Below are 21974 nucleotides of genomic sequence, written 5' to 3' on the forward strand. Positions count from 1 at the left end.
GGTACTATGGTGAATGGAGAGTTCAAGTCCGATGTCGTGCATACACAGACATTAGGGGACTGTACCGCCCAATTGGCAGAGCTACGTGCTCTGGTGCATGTACTGGAGTACGCTGATCCTTGTGTGACTACTCTTATCGTAAGTGAGTCTTACTACTATGTACAGTCTTACAATGACAATTTATTCTTTTGGACTCAGAATGACTATCGTGATTACAAAGGAAGCACGATTAAACACAATATGCTATGGGTTCGAGTGGCCGAGCTTAAAGAATGGCTGCCACTCGCGTTTGAAATTCATACTCTTGGTCACCAACACATGGGGGTACACGCTGTTTGTAACAGTCTTGCTGATGAAGCAGCCAAGACAGCAGTTGCGACATATTTAGTAGCAGCAGTTACACGTTCCAAAAGTAAGATTGATGATAACATCTGTCAGGTATTGTCGCAACAGAGAAGGGAGGTCATTACCCTAGAGGTTTCCCTTCTAAATACTTTTATCTTTTAAGTCCTGATAAAGTTCCCTATGTGAGAATTTATGACGCTGGTGACAGGTTGATTCCCAACATGGACCGCAGGCAGTCTTTGATAACAGCGGCTCACAAGGGCATAGCCTCGGCTTACGCCGGAGTGTCAGCTACTGTATCTCTTTTACAACAACGTTACTGGTGGCGCGGATTGTACAAACAGACGTGTGATTATGTCCTTCATTGTGATATATGTCAGCAGATTAAACCTTCAACTGCTGCGCCCGCCCCAGACACAGTTGTACATATCTAATAAACCACTTGGGTGTGTTTATTTAGATCACTGCGGTCCTTTCTCCTCAGATACTGCGTATATGTACATCTTAGTTGCAGTTGATTCATGCACACTCTTTGTTTGGGTGTGGCCACAACGCAGCGCTGATGCCCGCACTGTCATCAGGGATTTGCGTGTCTTTGTGAGAATTTTTGCATGTGGTATCTTTCACTCGGTCCAGAGTCCAGCGTTCGCCTCTAAGGCGTACAAGGTTGCCATGGGTTCATTGGGGGTCCAAGCCAAATTTTCATCTCCATACAGGCGTGAGGGCAATGGTGTTGTGGAGCGAATGAACCGTGACTTAAAGCAATCCTTGACAGCTAGGGTTTTAGGTACAGGCAGGAACTGGCTAGCCTATCTCTATAGCATACAGCGTGCACGTAATAATCTTCCTAGAAGGTCTCTGGGTAGGCGGACCCCATACAAAATGCTCTTTGGCATCAAAATGTTTGTTCCAGCCCTTGAGGGTCTAGACATGGCGACGACTGCCACATCATTTGACGTAGATGAACATTCTGCTGTTTTACAGAATCTACAAAAGACCAGAGACAGTCTTGCAAAGGAACATTTGCCCTCCACATCTGATGCTGCTCTTCAGATTCCAGTAGTTGGCTGGCTATACCGAGTTGGTGATCTGGTCCGTGAGAAGGTGGAGAACAAGAAGGAGTTTGGCCTCTCTTATCGAGCACCAGTTCCTGTGCTTGGCGTGCAGGGTACAAGAACAGTCATTTTACCTCCACTTCCTGGTCGCAAGGAAAACAGGTACATCTCCATTGACAATATCAAATTACAGCGAGTGGCCGATTCTTCTTAGAATGACTCCAGCGGTCTCTTGTTTAGCAATGCTGAGAAATTCTGTTTTGGCTCTGGCACCTACCACTGGCCTGACATTGCCATCGAGATGCCTACGGGTACTGATCCCTTATTGAATCCACCGGCTGGTGATCCCCTTAATGATACGGAGTATACCTACCCTACAGACTTGTCGATGCCTGATTTGCAAACATCTGCAGTTAACCAATCACGCTTTTGTTTTGACACTGACTATGTTACTTCAAAGTCCCCATCGAAAATTAGATTTTTGCTGTTTGGTTTAAGAAAATTTTTTTGATACCCCCATGTACTTACATTTGGTTGGTACTTTTTTCAATTTTTTTTATTCATGTCGATTGAATTTGTGGTGTATTTTTTCTGTTTTGTAAATGGACACTATGTTAAAGAAATAACTTCAATTAGATTAAATTATGGAACTTTGGCACTCACCTCCTTTTCTCACATCATGAAGAGACCAGACTTTTGTTAACATCACAGCTTGGCCCGTGTTAGATGGGATTGTTTGGGATGCTGTAAAATTTCAAATCCATGGCCCCACAGAGGTTATTAATGTTCTCAATGTTCTTCGTGTTTCAATGGGAGACGTGGTTAAACAAAATATACGCTCTGATGATTGGGATGTCCAGGCCATAGAGGCTCTGCTTTCCGATTTGAAATATTATGCTGCTTTTGATGCTGAAGATTTGTATTTAGACTCAGCCAACTACGCTGATTTATTTTGCTATGAGCACTATGGCAATAATTTTCTGCACAAAGCAAACACATTTAGAAATGTGGTTAATTACACACAATGGGAACATTGTCCAGCTCCCGTTGAGGGCAGCTCTAAAACGCTTTTGAAAAAGTTTACCTATTTTACTTATTTTAATCAATCTAATCCTGATGCATTTCATTTTAAGATGACTGGCAAGTCCTCTTCCAAAGTTAGACTTACCCACACTAAATTATTATATTCTAAGTCCTTTCTTGACCAATTGGCAGTAGGGGGCAATGAACTGTGGAACAATAGCATTGATCTTGAATCTGTTTGGGGTTCTAAAGGCTGGAAGGTACAAGGCATTGAGGCTTTGCATTGTGCATGTCTCATCCCGAACCATATGTTGTTTTTGAATTCGACTATTTCACAAACAACCTGTGTTGGATTGGCTACGTCTAAAGAATTGAATGCTCCATCTCTTCCTGATTTGGGGGGAATATCCTATGTGGTCCAATCACACTGATAGATCCCTTACTGAATTACAGTCTCTAATGCTAAATTCGTCTTTAACATTTCCAGTTTTGATCCCCAAGGATGGTTGTTATGGCAAAAAAGTTCAGATTTATGCCAACATCGTTTTCTGGGTCTGGCCCCTGGCTATACACAGGTTAGAGTGGATCCCCGTTTTGAAAGTGACCATTCTGTTACTACCTATTCAGTAGGCAAATTATGTCAGCACTGGCTCAAACATTGCACTTTAGCATCAGTTAAGGTCCATTTGTCTAAGTTGACTGACGATGTTGATTTGAATGATTTTGTTAAAGGACCGGCAAAAGGCAGGTCAAAGAGATGGGCGTATGCTATTTACAACGAAGTTTGGAAACTGTCTCAAATTGAAGCTGCTTCTAGAATAAGAGCAATAGACCAAGCAAATTTAGAAAAGGTGCTTGCAGTTGTTGATAACAGCATTAACACCCTTTCTTCCTGAATTTACACATTGGACAATATTGTTTCATCTGTTGTTGATATAGTAAAGGTTGAAGTATCTGTTTTGTACCACGTTCCGTTATGCAATTTGCTTGGACATTACACATGTTAAAGGCTGGTAAAGTGCCTTGGGACTACATGAATACCTCTTCACTATTTTTACCAATTAATATGACTGTCAAGCAGCAATTTATGTCTATGAAGGATGCTGCGTATTCACTTTTGCATATTGAAAAGTTAGAACCATTGCCTTTTTCTGTTGCCGAATATAATTCAGCTGTATGGCTCATTCATGGGCTATTAACATTACCTTTTCCCCTATTTAAGTTCGATTCATGTATGAAGTACTATGCCATAGGCAGATATGAACCTTTGGGAAGTGCCTATCTCAATGAAGTTTGGTCTCTGCCATTCACCTACAGGTGCCTGAGGGAGGGTAAAGAAGTTTATTTGAAAGGTGAAGATTGTACTTCAACACCAGATCACTCATTAGTTTGCAGGAACATCCAATTGTATGGCTCTTGCAATTCTGACGCCCCAAATTTAGATTGCATTTTAAAAGGGAATCCAGTCCCGGCCATAACTTCGACTTTTACATTACTAGTAAACGGTAGTTATTTGCTTTTAAGTAATGAACATTGCTGTGGTATGCTGGCAGGGATACCGTACATTGTGACTGTTTCCCAATGTGTAGTTTGTTGCAAAAATGTGCTATTCCCTCCTCCGCATGGGAAGCTCGATGTATCCACCTGGCCTTCCATTCCAACCTTAAAAGCAGAGTTCAATAAGATGAGTCGAATAAGGGCTCTATTGTCTCCAAAAAAAGTCGCCCTTACTTCTTCGCGTGAAACATTTGTCCTTCACGTGGCAAACACTTGTACCGAAGCACATGCCCTTTTGAATACTGATCTCCCTCTTCATTTCGGTGCTTTGATTCACACTATACTCAATATTCCTCGACCACGGGCTTGGAGCACTTTTTTAAAGTATTATGTTCTGGCATTGTAACTTCCTTCCAAATTATATTTGGTGTGATACTGGCATGTTTTCATTCTATTTTTTCCAGCCTTTTCGGCGGTTTACCATTAATTCTCGCCTTGGCTGCCGGTGTACTGCTGTTGATTTGCTTGCTTAAAAATGGCTGCACACTCTGTGCCCCAAGACAACCTGCCCTGCCTGCTCCAACTTTGAGGAAGCACAGTGACTGAGGTCCTGATTAGCAGGATCCCTGCTAGAGATTCAAAAAAACATACTGACACCAACAAAAAGTGGGGGTAACCATGAACGCAGATCCTACTTTCCTACAGGCAGTCTGATCAAAGGTTCGATGGCCATGCTCGAAGGTCGGGTACCAGACTCTTCGTGCCCAATCTGGAGCTTCAAGAATGACTTTAGCCCGGTCGTGCTTGATCTTCTTGAGCACTCTGGGCAAAAGTGGTACATAAAGTTTCTAAATTTGGGCAGGAGACGCTCCGGTTCCTGGAAAGGCAGGGAGGCACGGAGCCATTTCAGAAGTAAGCATCGGAGATGGAGCCTTCGAGCGATGACGCATGGGATCCTGCGTCGCGTCAGCTGACCGACTATGAGAAGTCGAAGAACGCCTGTGGTTCTTTGACTTCTTATTGTGTTTTCCTGACTTACCCCAAGACCTCCCCAACAATTTCAAAGTGCGAGGAGTATGGGCTCCGTGACCGTTCACTGGATCTTCTCCTCGAACGAGAAAGGGTGCTACGCAGAGCTGAGTGCCGGGAATCTAACAGCTTTTGGGACCACTCCAGCAAAGCCTTCAAGTTCATGGCCTGGCACTCGGAGCACAACTTTGGGTCGTAGTTGTGCTCCAGACAACAAAGGCGCACGAGGTGTGGATCAGTCATGGACATTGTTGATGACAGGAGCCTCAAGGCTTGAAGGCAGACCGATGTTGGGACATACCATGATGCACAGGGAGTTCGAGAACTTGAAAAAGAAGTTGACAAAAGTCGAACAAGACTAGCCAAAAAAAAGCTAAGGGGTAGCCCTCTCCGGAACTGCACTTAGGCTGGCACGGAAAAAGAAAAAACTGATGTCAGCACACATGGGCGGGGTCTATGTAGGTCCTGCGATGTCATCCCGGCGCTCAAGACGCCCACGACAGACACCGAGCTGACCGATGCCACCTAACAATGTGCAGGGGTTCTGCTGAAGAAAAATCTCTGGATCTAGACTGACGCCTTGAGGAAATTCTAAGGTAAGGAATCTACAACTAGCAGTCTCTATCAGATTTGTTAGTGCGTCATATCATAAACCACTCCCTTTATCATTAATTCTCTTCACCAATGTTTTTAGCATTTGTTGCATGTTGAGTTCTCCGACTGCATGTAGTCTCCCTCCTGCAGGCAGAGATTTGCACCCTGCATGTGGAGGTCTTCACCTCACATACGGGGAGGGATTGAGCTTTCGTATTTGGGCAGAGGCCTGTCTTCTCAGGGCAGGCATTTCAGGCTACTACCGCATACAGGAAATTACTTACAGGAACATGGTCATTTGAGCTGTCCTCCCAACACAATAACATCCTCCTCCATCTTTCCTGTCCTTACCATATTTAAATTCACAAACATAGCTGAGGAACAAGAAGAGACATTCCCAGCTTTCACTGAAGTAGTATTAATTGTCATTTATGTTGGAATTCTTCAAAGTTACCATCAGTTAAATGGTGGTCGATAAAGCCCAAGGTCATGCTTAGAATGACAGACACTAAGTGTAGCGTATATTATCATAAATGCAAATGCGTTTTGGAAGTGTAGTCCAATCACGTCTCCAGTTTGTTTGTTTTTTATTTCCATGCTATCTGTAACAAGTGTTTTTAGAATGGACTAATTAAATAGGCATTTAAATGTTTAATTCACATGTGTAAAAGTTATCCCTTTAAGTTGCCACTGTGGATACTTTTTTTAACTTCATATTTGTTGTCCATGACAACATGTGCGCACTTGACTCTTGACTTATCTAGCATTTCCAATTTGTCTACAGATGTAATGCTGATATTATGTAATTTATCTTGCTGCCCAACATGCTATATTTTGTATTGTTATTTTTAATCTATTTTTATTGATTTTATAAGTTGATAAACATATGACAAGGACAACAACCTACAACCACTGGCCAGTGGTGCGACATTTGGATGCATATACGTACAATAGGGGTGGGTCTGAAAAAAAATGTAACACAGAATAACGTTGAAGAGGGGGGAAATTTAAGAGAGTAGATAAAGGGGGTGAGGAGGGCGGAACACAGAGGGAAGCCTTATCCGTTTAGTGTGTCTGAGCTTCTTATAGGTACCTGCGGACTAGGTACGCGGGTTGTGTTTAGGGCTGTCAGGCGCAGGACCCGCAGATATTGGGGGCATGTCAACTTGCGGATTCATCCGCCAAATATGTTATACATGGTTGCCACATCTTGTCAAACCGTGGCAGCAGCTGGGTGACCAGTCGTCAGCTTCTCCATCCCCAAGACTTCCCATACTTTATACAACCAGTCTTGATGCGTGGGTACCTTGTCAGTCTCCCATCTGGCTAGTAGGAGCTGTTTTGCCGCCCCTAATGTTAGGGTGATAGCTTTGCCCCTGGGTGATTTCAGGGACTGAGTGGATTGGGGAGGCCCAATATCGTATAACTGGGGAATCTGGGTATGTCTGTGTCAAGGTAGAGAGACAAAATATCGAAATTAAAATATCGAGATACAATAATATTGATGTTTTAATTTCGATGGTATAGAATATCGATGTGCAAAATATCGATAGACAGAATATCGTTTTTAAGGTATGTATGTTACTAATATCGAAATTTACTAATATCGAAAATTTGTTTAGTGTTATGTATTTTATTATGTTGTTTATATGTTTGTTAAACATGTTTTTTAATGTATGTTTGGAAATTAGTAATTTTGTTTACATTTTGCGTTTTAGTATCAGAGCGGGTTGTGGGTTTATAGGGGAATAGGGTAGGAAGTAATTTAATAATAATTAAATATTTATTTTTAAAAAAAAATTTAATTAATAATTAATTGGTAATTAATTATTATAAATTAGGTAATTGAATTAATTAGAGTTAATGTAGTAGTATTTACCATTGTTTGTTATTGTTAATTAATAATTAATTGGTATTTAATTATTATTAATTAGTTAATTAAATTAATTAGAGTTAATGTGCTAATATATTAAATTTTTTGTTATTGGTAATTAATAATTAATTGTTAATTAATTATTATTAATTAGTTAATTAAATTAATTAGAGTTAATGTGATAATATATTTAATTTTTGGTTATTGTTAATTAATCATTAATTGTTAATCAATTATTATTAATTAGTTAATCAAATTAATTAGAGTTAATGTGCTAATATATTTATTTTTTTGTTATTGTTAAATAATAATTAATTGGTAATTAATTATTATTACGTGATTGAATGATGTGATTTATTTATGTGTAGTGGGTTGTGTGTTTATAGGGGAATAGGGTGTGATATAATTAAATTTAATTAATTAAAGAGATTGTATTTATTTATTGGTATTTATTGTTAATAAAATGGTAATTAATATGTGTTAATTAGTTCATTTATAATTGCATCAATTTAATAATATTAATTGTTATTAATTGATTAATTGATATTTATATTAATTGTGTTTTTTTGTATGTGTAGTGTGTTGTGTGTTAAAGGGGGAGTAGTGTGGGAAATCATTTTACCCCCATGCTATCCAACGCTTTCCCTACTGTTGCACCCTCTGGAGTGGGAATAGTAATTTTTTACCCGACGCTATCCAACGTTTTCCCTACTGTTGCACCCCTTGGAGTGGGAATAGTAATTTTTACCCCTACGCTATCCAACGCTTTCCCTACTGTTGCACTCTCTGGAGTGGGAATAGTAATTTTTACCCCTACGCTATCCAACGCTTTCCTTACTGTTGCACCCTCTGGAGTGGGAATAGTAATTTTTACCCCTACGCTATCCAACGATTTCTCTACTGTTGCACCCTCTGGAGTGGGAATAGTAATTTTTACCTTTACGCTATCCAACGCTTTCCCTACTGTTGCACTCTCTGGAGTGGGAATAGTAATTTTTACCCCTACGCTATCCAACGCTTTCCCTACTGTTGCACCCTCTGGAGTGGGAATAGCAATTTTTACCCCTACGCTATCCAACGCTTTCCCTACTGTTGCACCCTCTGGAGTGGAATAGTAATTTTTACCCCTACGCTATCCAACGCTTTCCCTACTGTTGCACTCTCTGGAGTGGGAATAGTAATTTTTACCCCTGCGCTATCCAACGCTTTCCCTACTGTTGCACCCTCTGAAGTGGGAATAGTAATTTTTACCCCTACGCTATCCAACGCTTTTCCTACTGTTGCAATATGTGGTGTAAGTATATATATTAATTTATATGTAGAGTTTTTAATTTTTTTAATGTATATGTATTAGTTATTATTTTTTAAATATGTTTTAATTTTTTTAATTAATATTTGTAAAATTATATGTATTTTTAAAAACATTTTACATTATTATTAATACATTTTAAAAAACGATATTTTTAATTTCGATATTTTTGTACTACGATATTTCTTTTTCGATATTTTTGTACTAACCTTTATGAAGATATAACTCCGATATTTTTGATGTCGACATTTTTGTGTCAATATTTTTGTATGTAGATATTCTGTCTGTCGATATTATGTCATAGAATCCTGTGTCAAATATCATGTTTATGGCATCCAGAACTCCTCTATTTTGGGGCAGTGCCAAAGGAAATGCGTTAGTGTGCCCTGCTGACTGCATTGTCGCCAACATAACCCACCCTCTCTAGAATCCCACTTGGCCACCATTGCCGGCGTGAAGTACCAGTAATGGGCTATTTTGAGTAGCATTTCCTTGCTAGTGGTGTTAAGGGCGGATGTCTGGGCTCGGTGTAGGATATCACTCCATTCTTTGTCAGAGAAGGGGCGTTCGCATTCTTTTTCCCATCTAGCTCTGGTGGGTGACGGCAATGGACTCACAAGCTGTATCAAGAACGCATATGTGTCCGAGAGCAGCTTATTGTTGGAGCTCCTCGTGATAAGCCATTTTTCAAAGGTTTATAGGGGTCTACGCGCATGGCGCTGGACGATTGACCTAGTGCGCCACCGCTATGTGTTGCCATTTCACCGCGTTTGGGAGTGGGTAGTGTGGTTGTAGTTGGTGAAAGCCCATGAGCCCGTCTATATCAAATAATTCTCCCACTCATTGGCAATTGGCGCCCTGCCATACCTTGAAGCCTGAACCTTCCAGTGCTGGGTGGAAATCCGGGATACCTACAAACGGGGTCTGCGGGGAGATTGGAGTGGAAAGGTTGTGTCTTAACTGCACCCTGTCCTAGATGCCCATTGTTGCTCTTGTGACCGGCGAGATGTATACCCCCACTGGCCTGTGGGGTTTGGGCAACCACGTTACCTTCCATCTGTATATTTCCACTATAGCCTGATCTATAAAGCACCAGTGTTTTTCAGTGAGTGTGCAGGACGATGTACCTTAGCTGTGCGGCCTGATAGTATTTACTAATGTTAGGGTCCCCGAAACCCCCCTCTGCCGTCCGAAGGAAGGCCTTGGATCTGGACATTCTCGCCCGTTTGCCTTCCCAAATATAGTCCCATATTAAGTTCTGCAGCCTCTCAAAAGCCTGGGGGGACGCTGAAGGGACATGGTCTGCATTACATAAAGCAGCTTATGGAGTAGCGTCATTTTAATGGCCGCAAGCCTCCCTAGCAACAATAAGGTTAGCTGCTTCCATTTAGTAAGATCCGAATGGGCAATGGCTTGTAGGTTCCCGTAGTTGTGATCTACTGCGGCTTTAATTGTGGAGAAAATTTGTAAGCCCAGGTATGGGGCTCCCCCAGTCGTCCACTGGCATGGGAATTGTGCTTGAAGAAGTGCTCGCTCCGGGTTCTGCAACGTCAGGTCAAAAATCAAGGACTTGTGTGAATTAAGTTTGAAGTCCGATGCGCGTTCGAATTCCGTGAACTCCGCCATAGCTGCTGGCTAGGATTCAATCGAATTCTTGAGAGTCAAGAGTATGTCATCTACATATAACATCATCTTATGCTCTCTTCCTCCCATTTTAATCCCAGTCACTCTCACATTTCCCTGTATACACTCCGCCAGGGGTTCCATATAGAGCACAAATAAACAGGGGGATAGAGGACATCCCTGTCTGGTTTCCCACTCTATGGGAAAGGGAGCGGACTGAATACCGTTTACGCAGATGCTGGCTTGCAGAGCTGCATAACACGCCTGTACCCAGCCTCGAAACCGGGGGCCCAGACCCCCCCGCTCCAGCGCCCAATAGAGACACCGCCAGTGCACATGATCGAATGCCTTCTCTGCGTCAATCATTACCATAATTACCGGTGTCTGAGATGGCATACCCTTCTAGTATTAACGCTGCACCCATGTTCAGGGACAAACCCGCCCTGATAGGGGTCGATGATCCCTTGCATATATGGTGCTGGCCTAAGCGTCAACACACTTGTGAAAATCTTTACGTCTACGTTCAACAATGAAATTGGGCGGTAGGATGCACATTGCTTGGGATCTTTACTTGGCTTGGGTATTACTGTGATGAAGGCCTGGTGCATCGACTCAGGCTGTATTCCTTGTGTATCAAGTGAATTGTATAGGGGAGTGAGTATAGGCGCCAGATGGAAGGCAAAGGTTTTATAGAATTCCCCTCCGTATCCATCCGGGCCTGGAGCTTTCTGGGGTTGCAACCTATAGATAGCAGTGAGGACTTCCTGTACCGTGATGTCTTTCTCTAGAGCAACATACAGTGGCGCCTCCTCTGTGCCAGAATATACCCGTGACAAGTGTGACTCCATCTCCCCCTACCGCAATGGATTGGCTGTGTAGAGGGCTCTATACAACGTACGAAAAGAGTCTGAGATGCCTTTGTCTGTGGCACATGAAGAGCCGTCCTCGCTACATATTTCGGTTATCCATCATTCTAGTTCCTGTGTCCGTAGCCGACGTGCTAACATGCATCCTGCCTTATTGCTTCCTGCATAGTATTTTTGGCGTAGTCGCAACAGGGCATACTCCGCTCTTCCAATGTCACAGCACCTGTTCGGACATTTTCTGCCTCTAATTGCTTAATCTGACTTTCTAAACAGTCCTGTTTGTCTCCTCATTCCCAATTATAACTCCCGGCAATGCCAATAAAATGGCCCCGCAAAACCACCTTTGGGGTCTCTCGTAGTGTTACAATTGGCATGTCGGCTGAGTCATTATGTGCCCGCTGAACAAAGTACCTTAAAACCTGGTTTGTGGATGGCTGCAAGGATCTGCATCGAAGATGCATCATGCAGCCGAAGCAATGCGCTGGTTCTGAGATGCAGTGAGGCTGCAATGTGAGGTCCTGAGTCGTCATCGAGGATCCAGATGATGGGGCTTGCAATGCACAGTTCAGCATTGAGTATGTGGCACACAGTTGGGGCGATGCGTGGGTTCCAAAGAGCTGCGAGGCTGCGATGTGTAGTCTGTCGTTATCGTCGAGGCTGCTGAAAATGAGGTGTGCTAGGGCATGCGCCGAGGATGTGTCGTGCAGTTGGGGTTCGATGGGACTCGGAGGTGATGCAGGTCTTTGAGATGGATCCATGCAGCAGCGGTACTGGGTCGGTTCTGCTTGGGCTTGTGCCGCACAGCAGAGGGGATGCACCAGTTCCTCTGGATCCACAGAGGCTGACAGAGACAGAGTGCTTTAAGCGCACTTCCAAGGGTCCAGGACTGGGGTGGCAACACGTGGCAGGGTAGACTCACAGATGGCAGAATCCAGGTGCAAGGTTATTGAAGGCCTGTTGTCCCCATGAGGCTTCAGATCAGGAGGTCAGCCAACAAGCTCTTGGAGTCCCTCCAGGCTCTGGGCTCAAGAGATGCATGTCTAGTCCTCCTCACCCAGGGAAGAGGGCAGCAGGCAGCAGGTAAGCGCAGCAGGCAGCAGGTAAGCACAGCAGGGCAGCAGTTCTTCAAGAGTAGCAGTCCAGCAGAGTGGCAGCCCATTTAGCAGCTCATCTGTTCTTCTGCCTGGCAGATTATCTACAGGTCCAGAAGTGTACTGAAGAGTTGGTGTCTGTGGTCCAGTATTTATACTTAATTCTGCCTTTGAAATGGGGAGAAGCTTCAAAAGGCAAGCCTTTGAAGGTCACACGTGCCCTACCTTCTTGACCCTGCCTCCAGACTAACAACAATGGGTATGCAGACCTTTCTGTGGTGACAGGGCATAGCCTATTCAAGTGTAAGTACGTTTTTCACTACCACAACATGTAAAGCTTAAAAGTACATGTCCTACATTTGAACTACATTGCACCCTGCCCTCTGGGCTGTCCAGGGCTTACCCTAGAGGTGCCATATATGCATTAAAAAGGAAGGTTTGGGCCTGGTAAAATGTTTACTTTGCCAGGTCGAAATGGCATTTTAAAACTTCACGCACACAGGTTGCAATGGCAGGCCTGAGGCATGTTTAAAGTGCTATATAAGTGGGTGGCACAATCCGTGCTGCAGGCTCACTAGTAGCATTTAATTTACAGACCCTGGGCAAATCTGGCAATTGGATAGAAGCCAATCTAACATGTTTTAAGAGAGCACTATAGCACTCGTTAGCAGTGACAACTTGTACAGAGTCCACAGGCTAACAAAAACGAATTCGGCAAATAAATAGGAGGAGGAAGGCAATAAGTCAGGGGCCTGCAGAAAGGCCCTCAGTGGGCAGGATTTAGCTATGCTGACATCCACTATCCTCTGCATGTCTTGTAATCTGCTCTGGCCAACAGGTTGCTCATCACAGAGAGGCCAACGTGGGAGATTAATGAAGGGGCAGAAATGTTCCTTACCAGGGTTATCCTCTCCCTAAGATTATTGATAGAATACTGGAGATGTACTTGCACTTCAGGAGTGTGTTGTGGGCTTTGCAGAGGTATCGGAGGTTGAGGGCCAAATAGAGGTGAGTCTTGTGTAGGTGTAACAAGCATCCATGACTGTCTAAGTGGTAGTGGATAGTGGCTGGGTATTGGAAATCCTTGGAAATGTTCTTGGAGGAAGACTGCTGATCGGCCATGATAGTGTCGTCCGAAGGTCCTCCTTCACCTCCTCCTTTTCTTCTTGTGCAATGTTAATGGCTGCTTCGAGGAGGAGTGGATTTTCTTCCTGGATAGCTTGCCATCCTCCGCTTATGATGGTACAGCATCATCATCAGGCTCGGTATCCCCAGTAGCTGCAAGAGGAAGAGGAAAAAAAGTTGCAATGCATAAAATAGATTTTTGTCTCAATACTTCAACATATTTACTCTTAACAAAAGGTTGAGAAATACATTTAAAATTAAGTTAATGACATGAGAACTGAAATAAACACATGAAGGTAAGGGTTGGGCATTGAAAGGAATTATCACATATTTCCAATGAAAACTCAGCACTCCAGCCAATACTGCTCCTTTTATGAATGACCCCTGTGATGTCAGCTACTGAACTGGTGTCCTTGCAGTTGGAATTGGTGAGGCATATTGTGATCCAGCAACTGGAGAGAGAAGATAAATGTGAAATATGAAATAAAGATTCATGAATAAATATATACAAATAGAATTTGACACAAGTGATGTCGAAATAGAGTAATAAATTAAAGATAAACCTAAATAAATCACACTTAAAATAAAATGTATATTTCAATTAACATACAGACGATGTAGAGAAAAGAAAAATTATGAGAATTATTATTAAAAATCATGTTGTCACAGACTTACCTGATCAACCAATGACATAGGCCTACTTACTGAACAGTGCGGACACCGGGGGTCAGTTGTTTGACTGTAGCTGACAAGAGTGAGAGAGGCCCTTACATAGAGGAATACAAATCCAGAGGTTGTGCATGAAGACAGGTGATGAGTTTGATACATAGTATGAAAAGCACAGATTCCTTTCCTGGAGGTTAACACAAACCAGGAAAAATTGTTCTTATGCTGCAATTACAGTGCCAAGTCTAAAGGATAAATACAATTGACAAAATATATCACAACAATCAACTATTTATCAACCTCCCCTATCACTTACAAATAGAGATAGGTTCGACCCCAACACAATAAAACAGATGTTATATTTACCAGTCTCTACCATCTTATCTGTCTTTACTCTATGTAGCTAGTCCTGGTTGTATTATAGTGCTAGGAGCAGAGGAAGTGTTTGCAAGTGGTGATTGGGACAATAACACAGGCCCTTGAAAATGGTCAAGAATGTCTATGAGCATGCTAGTGTTAATAACATGAATATACTTGATATAATTGAGCAGCTATTAGTCAAAAACACCAATTTATAAAAATGTTAAGGAACTACAAAGAAAAATATACAAATCTTGTATTGTATGCTATTTACATTCCTAGCATAAGGACATGTCTATGTGTGTTATAGGGTTGCATTTCTAGACCGGCCCTATGTGTTGCCCTGCAGCTTTAGGAATGGCTCCAGCCCCAGTGGTAGCAATCAAATTACTTTGAATAGTGACTGTATGAGAGGAAAGATGAATAAAGGTAAATCAATGTAAACATCAGCTTGTTTAAGGGGTGTGTTTTTGAAGCTGTGTTTGAGGGGTATGTATGTGATGTCTCTTCAAACTGTGTAGGCTTGGGAGAAGTACAGATTTGCATGAGTGGTGATAGGGAGAGAGAGGGGGTTTTAATCTTACCTGGTGAAACACCAGGGTTGTCTGCAACAGGCAGCCCACATAGCAGGTGAGGGTGCATTGTGGAGAGGGCAGTCTCTTTGAGGGATGTGAGACAGACTGGGTATGGATGGCCCGTCCGTAATAGCATGTGCCAGCTGAATCCTAGAGAACTTCTCCTTCACCCACTACCTCTCAACCTGCAAAATGTTTCTAATGCCTCCCATGCTGTAGACCTCCTCACCCAAGGCCTTCACAGAGTCAGTGAGGTCCTGCCATAAAGCTGCTTCTGTGTTCCACTGCAGGTGAATCGAGTTAGCCCATGTAATAGTATTGTTTTATAACAAATGTCATTACAAGGTCTGGTTCCTCCTTGGTCAAATTCCTCTTCCTCATGACAGTGGTATGCATCCTGGAGGCTGAATGTGGTTCCAGCTGGATGCAGGATCACTGAGGCCAAGAGGAAAAAGACAGGACCTAAACTGTGGTCTGCAATTATTTGTTTTGAAGTCAATGGATGCCAGGTGTGTATTATTTGGGACATGGGTATGGTATTTGCCTGTCCCCCATTCAGTCAGAGATCTCCATCCCTCTATCTGAAGGTCAATATCTCCGAGGTGGAGGTTCTAACCCCCGATTCAAAGGACTGCACTCTAGTTTCAGACATGTTGGCCAAGTAGGTGAAACATAAAGTATGGTCTTAGAGTAAATCATGCTGTTGAACACTCAATCGCTAATTGGAGTGAGTGGAAATATGTACGTCTGCATCTAGGTGTGACTCTGAAATGGTGGATAGCAAAAAGAAAGTGTGGAGTTACACTTAGATATAGTAATAAATATAGCAAACACAACAAAATGATGGCCGGGGTGCTGAAACATTTCAAACACTCACCCCCAGTCAAAAGATCTGGGACTAAATCCATCGTTCTTTAGCTCACTTCGCCACCCCAGTTTGGGCCCAGCCATATGAAAATCAGTCTTGACCCTGCTCCTCATACTAACAGTCCAGCCCGAACTGCCAGGCCAGGTACTCCCTGGACCAGACACAAGCATCCTGATGCTCACCATGCCACATGACTAAATGTACATATGTTTACATATCTTTCTGAATAGGCCCACAATCTTTATTTGTGTTGCCTCTCGGCAAGTAAAACATATTCTTCAGTTCTGACCAGACAAGAGTAAATGCTGTAAAGCTAGGGTATTGCAAATGGGCATTTACAATATCACATTTTTGTATTTCAGATCACCAACATGATTGGTTCCAAATGGCTGAAAGTGGAATTACTTTTAGTAATCTTTCTGATGGGCTTCATGCAAGCTTCGTGTAGAAGGTTCGAATTCCAAGACGAACATTTCAGAAGTAAGCTCTTTGAAAGTGTGGCCAGGATTGGTCTCCTATACCCTGACTCTGGTGTGACCTGGATATTATATGCCACTCTAATGTGTGTTTTGCTTACTCCTTTAACTGATGATGAATATCTTGCGAATCATTTTAATTTTACACCAGTCAAACTATTACATGAAGTTGATAGCATGCATAAGTTATGATCTCATGCTGTCAAGCTCTGTGTACATGCAGCCATCTTTTAAAAACGGCAATTAATACTATTATTGAACAAAAACACCCCAAGTCCACTAATCCACCCTCTGGTAGAAGTGTAGAACATGTCAAAATGTAAAAAGTGTTTCAGTAACATTGGGTATCATGTGACCTCTGAATCAGTGCCTCACTTTGCGACTAATAGGTAACTAATCAATTGCTCTTTAAGTTATGCATCACAGTATTGTAATTACTAAATATATTCTTTTTGCTATGCTTTTTTGCTAACACAACAGCCCTTCTCATCAAGCATCTGTGTAAATAGCTATGGAGTTGCATAAAACTGGTTCATCAACATTGTGTCATGCATGGCCAGGCATACAAATACAGCCATGCTTATTCAAGCTGAAAATATATTAATAATAAATAAATAACTCACTATTTGCACAGCGCAAACCAATCACCTGTAAGTTTCTCAAGGAGCTGGGGGCTGTTGGGGAGATTAAGTGAGCTATTGCCCAGAGTCACATGATGCTGAGCTTATCTCCCTCCAGAGCTGGGAATCGAACCGTGAGCCCCGAGCCCCACGCTCTGGAGTCAGCCACCCTGGCTGCTACACCACACCTTTCTCTAACTCATACACATGGCAGGTGCAAAGAAGTAGGGACGGTAAAGAGCTGCAAACCCACCTCAAGCTAGTGTTCTTGTGATGAGTGAAGTGCTCAAACACAGTCTTAATCAACACTTTCTCTGCCATAATGCTCGCAATATACATGCAGCCAAACACAGAGCTGCATTAAGACTGTGCTAGGGAAGGGATACATATGTATGAGAAAAATGACCACATTACCCTCACCCTTATGGAAATCCACTGGCTCCCCTATCTGGCCTGCAGTATCTTCAAAACTAGATTTATCATCCACCCCTGTATACTTGGTTCACAAGCTTACTACCTTTGTTGTCTCTTGGCACACCAAAATTATCTTATCATTGAAACACAATCCATTTCACTAGGTTATAAAGTACTTGTCTACCAATCTCACATTCATGGAACATGACTTCCAATTTGAATTCTTGCTCCTCAAAATGATAGCAAGGATCAAAAATGGAACTTTAGTGTTCATATTTTCAGTAATCATTTTCCAAAGTTGGACCGAAAACTGAAATACTAATTGACATTTGAAAATCATATTTATTTCTGCTCCCATAAAAAAAAGAATCAGCATATTTCACTTATATCAGGGTGTTAGAAATTGGCCCTTTCTGAAGTGTCACCCCAAATATTTTTGGTCTATTACTAAAACCTATTATTGCTGGTTTAGACCTCTGTGCAGTTTAACCCTGCAAACCTATGGTAAACTGCTTATGTTCTTCCTTTTTAAAAATTGTAAAAATTAGCTTACACAATTGGCACAAATGATTTACTTATAATTCCTTAGTATATGGAACTACCTGCACCCAGAACCAAGTAAATTAAATACTTCTCGTGGGCTGCAAAACTTGTGTCACACATAGTAGTAGCCCTGTAAAGCATGCCTGGAAGCCTGCCATTGTAGCCCAGATGTGCAGTTTTAAACTGCTCTTATGACTTGGCAAATTAAATCATTTGCCAGGCTTAAATCACTAGGGCAGTGTGCATGGTATTTAGAAGTAGGACATGTATATTTAATGTTTACATATTTTGGCAGTGTAAAACCTCCAAAGTCCTTTTCACTGTGACAAGGCTGGCTATCCCATAGGTTAACACTGGTTTACACTGTTACATGTAATTAGTGATAAATTCAGTTTGGAGACCAGTTAGTGAAATGAGTCACGGCCATTGCTGCCAAGGTTTTAGATTGCCATGTGTGACATTTTCATAATTTCTGTGTAATTTTGAGTGACATTTCAATTTTTATGAGTGACATTTTCTCGTGAGCAAAAATCAAGCAATGGCGATTACGGTAACACAAATATCAGAAATATTGCCCCATTGAACATGGAGAAAATCTAAGTTAACTGCTGCAAAGTTTAAAAATAATTGTTAGACGACTTTCATTTATCAGGCTAGCCAAAATTGCACAAAATAGATAAAGCAGTCTGGAAGAAGTGTATAATTTAATTATAATCAGCTGAGTACCTCGCAGACTCCCTCGACTGCTGCTAGTTTTCCGTCGGCAGCTAAAATAAAGCTGGAGTCTCCCATCTCAGACTGGACTATTGGCATGTTTGAGGTGGCACACACCTTTTCAAACCGTAATTTGTCTGTCTAAAAAATAAAAATGTCTTCAAGCCTGCCTAGCTGTGACCTAAATGAGGGCCTCACACTCACAGCTTTCCAATGCAGCCACCCCCGCTGCTGGCCCTGGGACAGCCCCTGTCTAACACCTAGGCCTGGCCTGATAGCTCCACTGTCCCACAATGGTACCTTCCTATTTCTGGGGCCGAGTCACCCAACTGCGCGCCTGACTGTCCCAGTCCCGCCGGACTCACACAGAGATCAGGACACCAAGGCCTTGGAGCACAGTGGCATTAGACTTAGTCTGGTCAGTGCGCTGCCTGCCCCAGCCCGGACTGTGCACAGCTTCTTGAGCTTCTCTGTAGTCCGGATTAATGGTGTACAACGCCAGTGATTACTACACAGTATGCTGGTCATACACACGTCACTGCATGTTTTTTGTTTCTCATCACTTTCAGCACTTTTGACTCTCATTTAGCCTTTAGACTCTTAGGGTTATTTCCCCTTAAATCAGACCGTTTATCCTTTTGTTTCAGAACTTTCCCCTGATGAAGGGCAGAAATCTTGCCCGAAATGCATTGGGATTGATTCAAAAAGCATGAATATAATGTTTGGAATGAAGGAATCAACCTTTACGCTTTAAACGAATAACATTGAAGCTTGGCAACATGAATTAAATCTTTGTGCAAAACTATCCAAGTTTGGACAAACTGTATTATACCATCTCTTGGTATCACACACGCTGTGCACAGGGGGACAACTCCTAACAGGAATTGCATTTGGGATCCTACTTAACGCTTCTTGGCACAGAAAGCGAAGCCCCAGCAGCACACAACAACCTTTCACCTCTATTGATTAATCTTCAGTGGTGCGTGTCTTTCATCTTTAACTTCTCTCGAGGCCGCCATGTATAGAGAGGAACGGAGAGCCCTGGTACAACGGGGCAAGACTGCTGTTGCTGCTTCCAATGCAGACAGCTACTCTGTCTCACCAGTGACCCAGTGACCGGGACAATTGGAGTAACTTAGCTGGGGAAGAAATAGTGTATCACCGGGAGTCCCAGAACAAGAGCAGCTGCGTCACTACATTTTAAGGGGCTCACCTGCAAATTACATGTAGGGGCCTCCTAGACTCCTGCACCCCCTGCTTACCCCCGCAAAAGTGCCAGTACCTGAAGGGGTTTGTCGCATATCGTTGAGCCGCCACATAGCTCACAAGGCTCTTTTGAGGTGTAAATTCCTACGGCGAAAATATAAGAAAATCGTCCGATTTTCCGATAACAGTGCTGCACTGCTGTCAGTCTTAATCGGCGCAGAACATATAGACGCCAGCTCAGCTACGGTTCCCGCTATGCTGGCTGCGATCGTAGCCACGCCCGGGATCTAGTTAGACTATGTTGATTGGCTAAATTAAGCTCTGGCTGAGACTCCATGAGGATGAGGTCATTAATTTTGCCGCGCCTTGCGGTATTTGAAACAATGTAGCCATCCCTGGTCGCTAGTGCGAGCTGCCTGTGCCAGCCCCAAAGCATGCCACAGCACAACACACGCTGCCTCTTAATACCTAATCGTTTGTGGTACTTAAGCAGCGATCCGGCTGCTTGAAAGCTGAGGATTCAGAAAAGGGGGTGGTGATGAACAGAGTGCCTGAATTAAGCAGACCACTCTTACCCAGTCCAAAGATCAGGGCTTGATCCATCACCGTTTTTTAGCTCACTGCACCATCCCAGCTCAGAACTTGGCTATATGCAAATTAGTCTGTTCCTGTCCCAGTGCATGATGGGAACAGGGCAAACCAAACTACCAAGCCAATTCTTATACTGGGAAGGAAACAAGCTTCCGGGGACCGGTTTCTGCCATTTCAGGCGTCGTCGGCCCGGCTTGCTTGAATCCTGATGGTGCAATGAGCAAGGGACTCACATCTGAGTATACCCTTCCACGCTTATGGTGGACAAAATGATTCAGAAAAGGGGGTGGTGATGAACAGAGTGCCTGAATTAAGCAGACCACTCTTACCCAGTCCAAAGATCAGGGCTTGATCCATCACCGTTTTTTAGCTCACTGCACCATCCCAGCTCAGAACTTGGCTGTATGCAAATTAGTCTGTTCCTGTCCCAGTGCATGATGGGAACAGGGCAAACCAAACTACCAAGCCAATTCTTATACTGGAAAGGAAACAAGCTTCCGGGGACCGGTTTCTGCCATTTCAGGCGTCGTCGGCCCGGCTTGCTTGAATCCTGATGGTGCAATGAGCAAGGGACTCACATCTGAGTATACCCTTCCACGCTTATGGTGGACAAAATGATTCAGAAAAGGGGGTGGTGATGAACAGAGTGCCTGAATTAAGCAGACCACTCTTACCCAGTCCAAAGATCAGGGCTTGATCCATCACCGTTTTTTAGCTCACTGCACCATCCCAGCTCAGAACTTGGCTATATGCAAATTAGTCTGTTCCTGTCCCAGTGCATGATGGGAACAGGGCAAACCAAACTACCAAGCCAATTCTTATACTGGGAAGGAAACAAGCTTCCGGGGACCGGTTTCTGCCATTTCAGGCGTCGTCGGCCCGGCTTGCTTGAATCCTGATGGTGCAATGAGCAAGGGACTCACATCTGAGTATACCCTTCCACGCTTATGGTGGACAAAATGATTCAGAAAAGGGGGTGGTGATGAACAGAGTGCCTGAATTAAGCAGACCACTCTTACCCAGTCCAAAGAGCAGGGCTTGATCCATCACCGTTTTTTAGCTCACTGCACCATCCCAGCTCAGAACTTGGCTATATGCAAATTAGTCTGTTCCTGTCCCAGTGCATGATGGGAACAGGGCAAACCAAACTACCAAGCCAATTCTTATACTGGGAAGGAAACAAGCTTCCGGGGACCGGTTTCTGCCATTTCAGGCGTCGTCGGCCCGGCTTGCTTGAATCCTGATGGTGCAATGAGCAAGGGACTCACATCTGAGTATACCCTTCCACGCTTATGGTGGACAAAATGATTCAGAAAAGGGGGTGGTGATGAACAGAGTGCCTGAATTCAGCACGCCTGAAATGGCAGAAACCGGTCCCCGGAAGCTTGTCTCCTTTCTGGTGAAGAATTGGCTTGGTAGTTTGGTCTGCCCTGTTCCCATGATGCACTGGGCCAGGGACAGACTAATTTGCATATAGCCAGGTTCTGAGCTGGGATGGGGCAGTGAGCTAA

General features: G+C 43.2%; 1 protein-coding gene across 1 annotated transcript in view; it reads left to right on the plus strand.

Annotated features, from left to right (window-relative positions):
• Positions 1-21974, plus strand: part of LOC144761982 (clusterin-like) — a 416511-nt gene that overhangs the window by 51005 nt on the left and 343532 nt on the right. Inside the window, exon 2 of the mRNA XM_078647148.1 lies at positions 16262-16379. Within this exon, the coding sequence (XP_078503274.1) occupies positions 16271-16379 (109 nt within the window). The 5' untranslated portion in view covers positions 16262-16270. The remainder of the gene's footprint in view (positions 1-16261; positions 16380-21974) is intronic.

Source organism: Lissotriton helveticus, chromosome 6, assembly GCF_964261635.1.
Source record: "Lissotriton helveticus chromosome 6, aLisHel1.1, whole genome shotgun sequence".
Classification (NCBI taxonomy): Eukaryota; Metazoa; Chordata; class Amphibia; order Caudata; family Salamandridae; genus Lissotriton; species Lissotriton helveticus.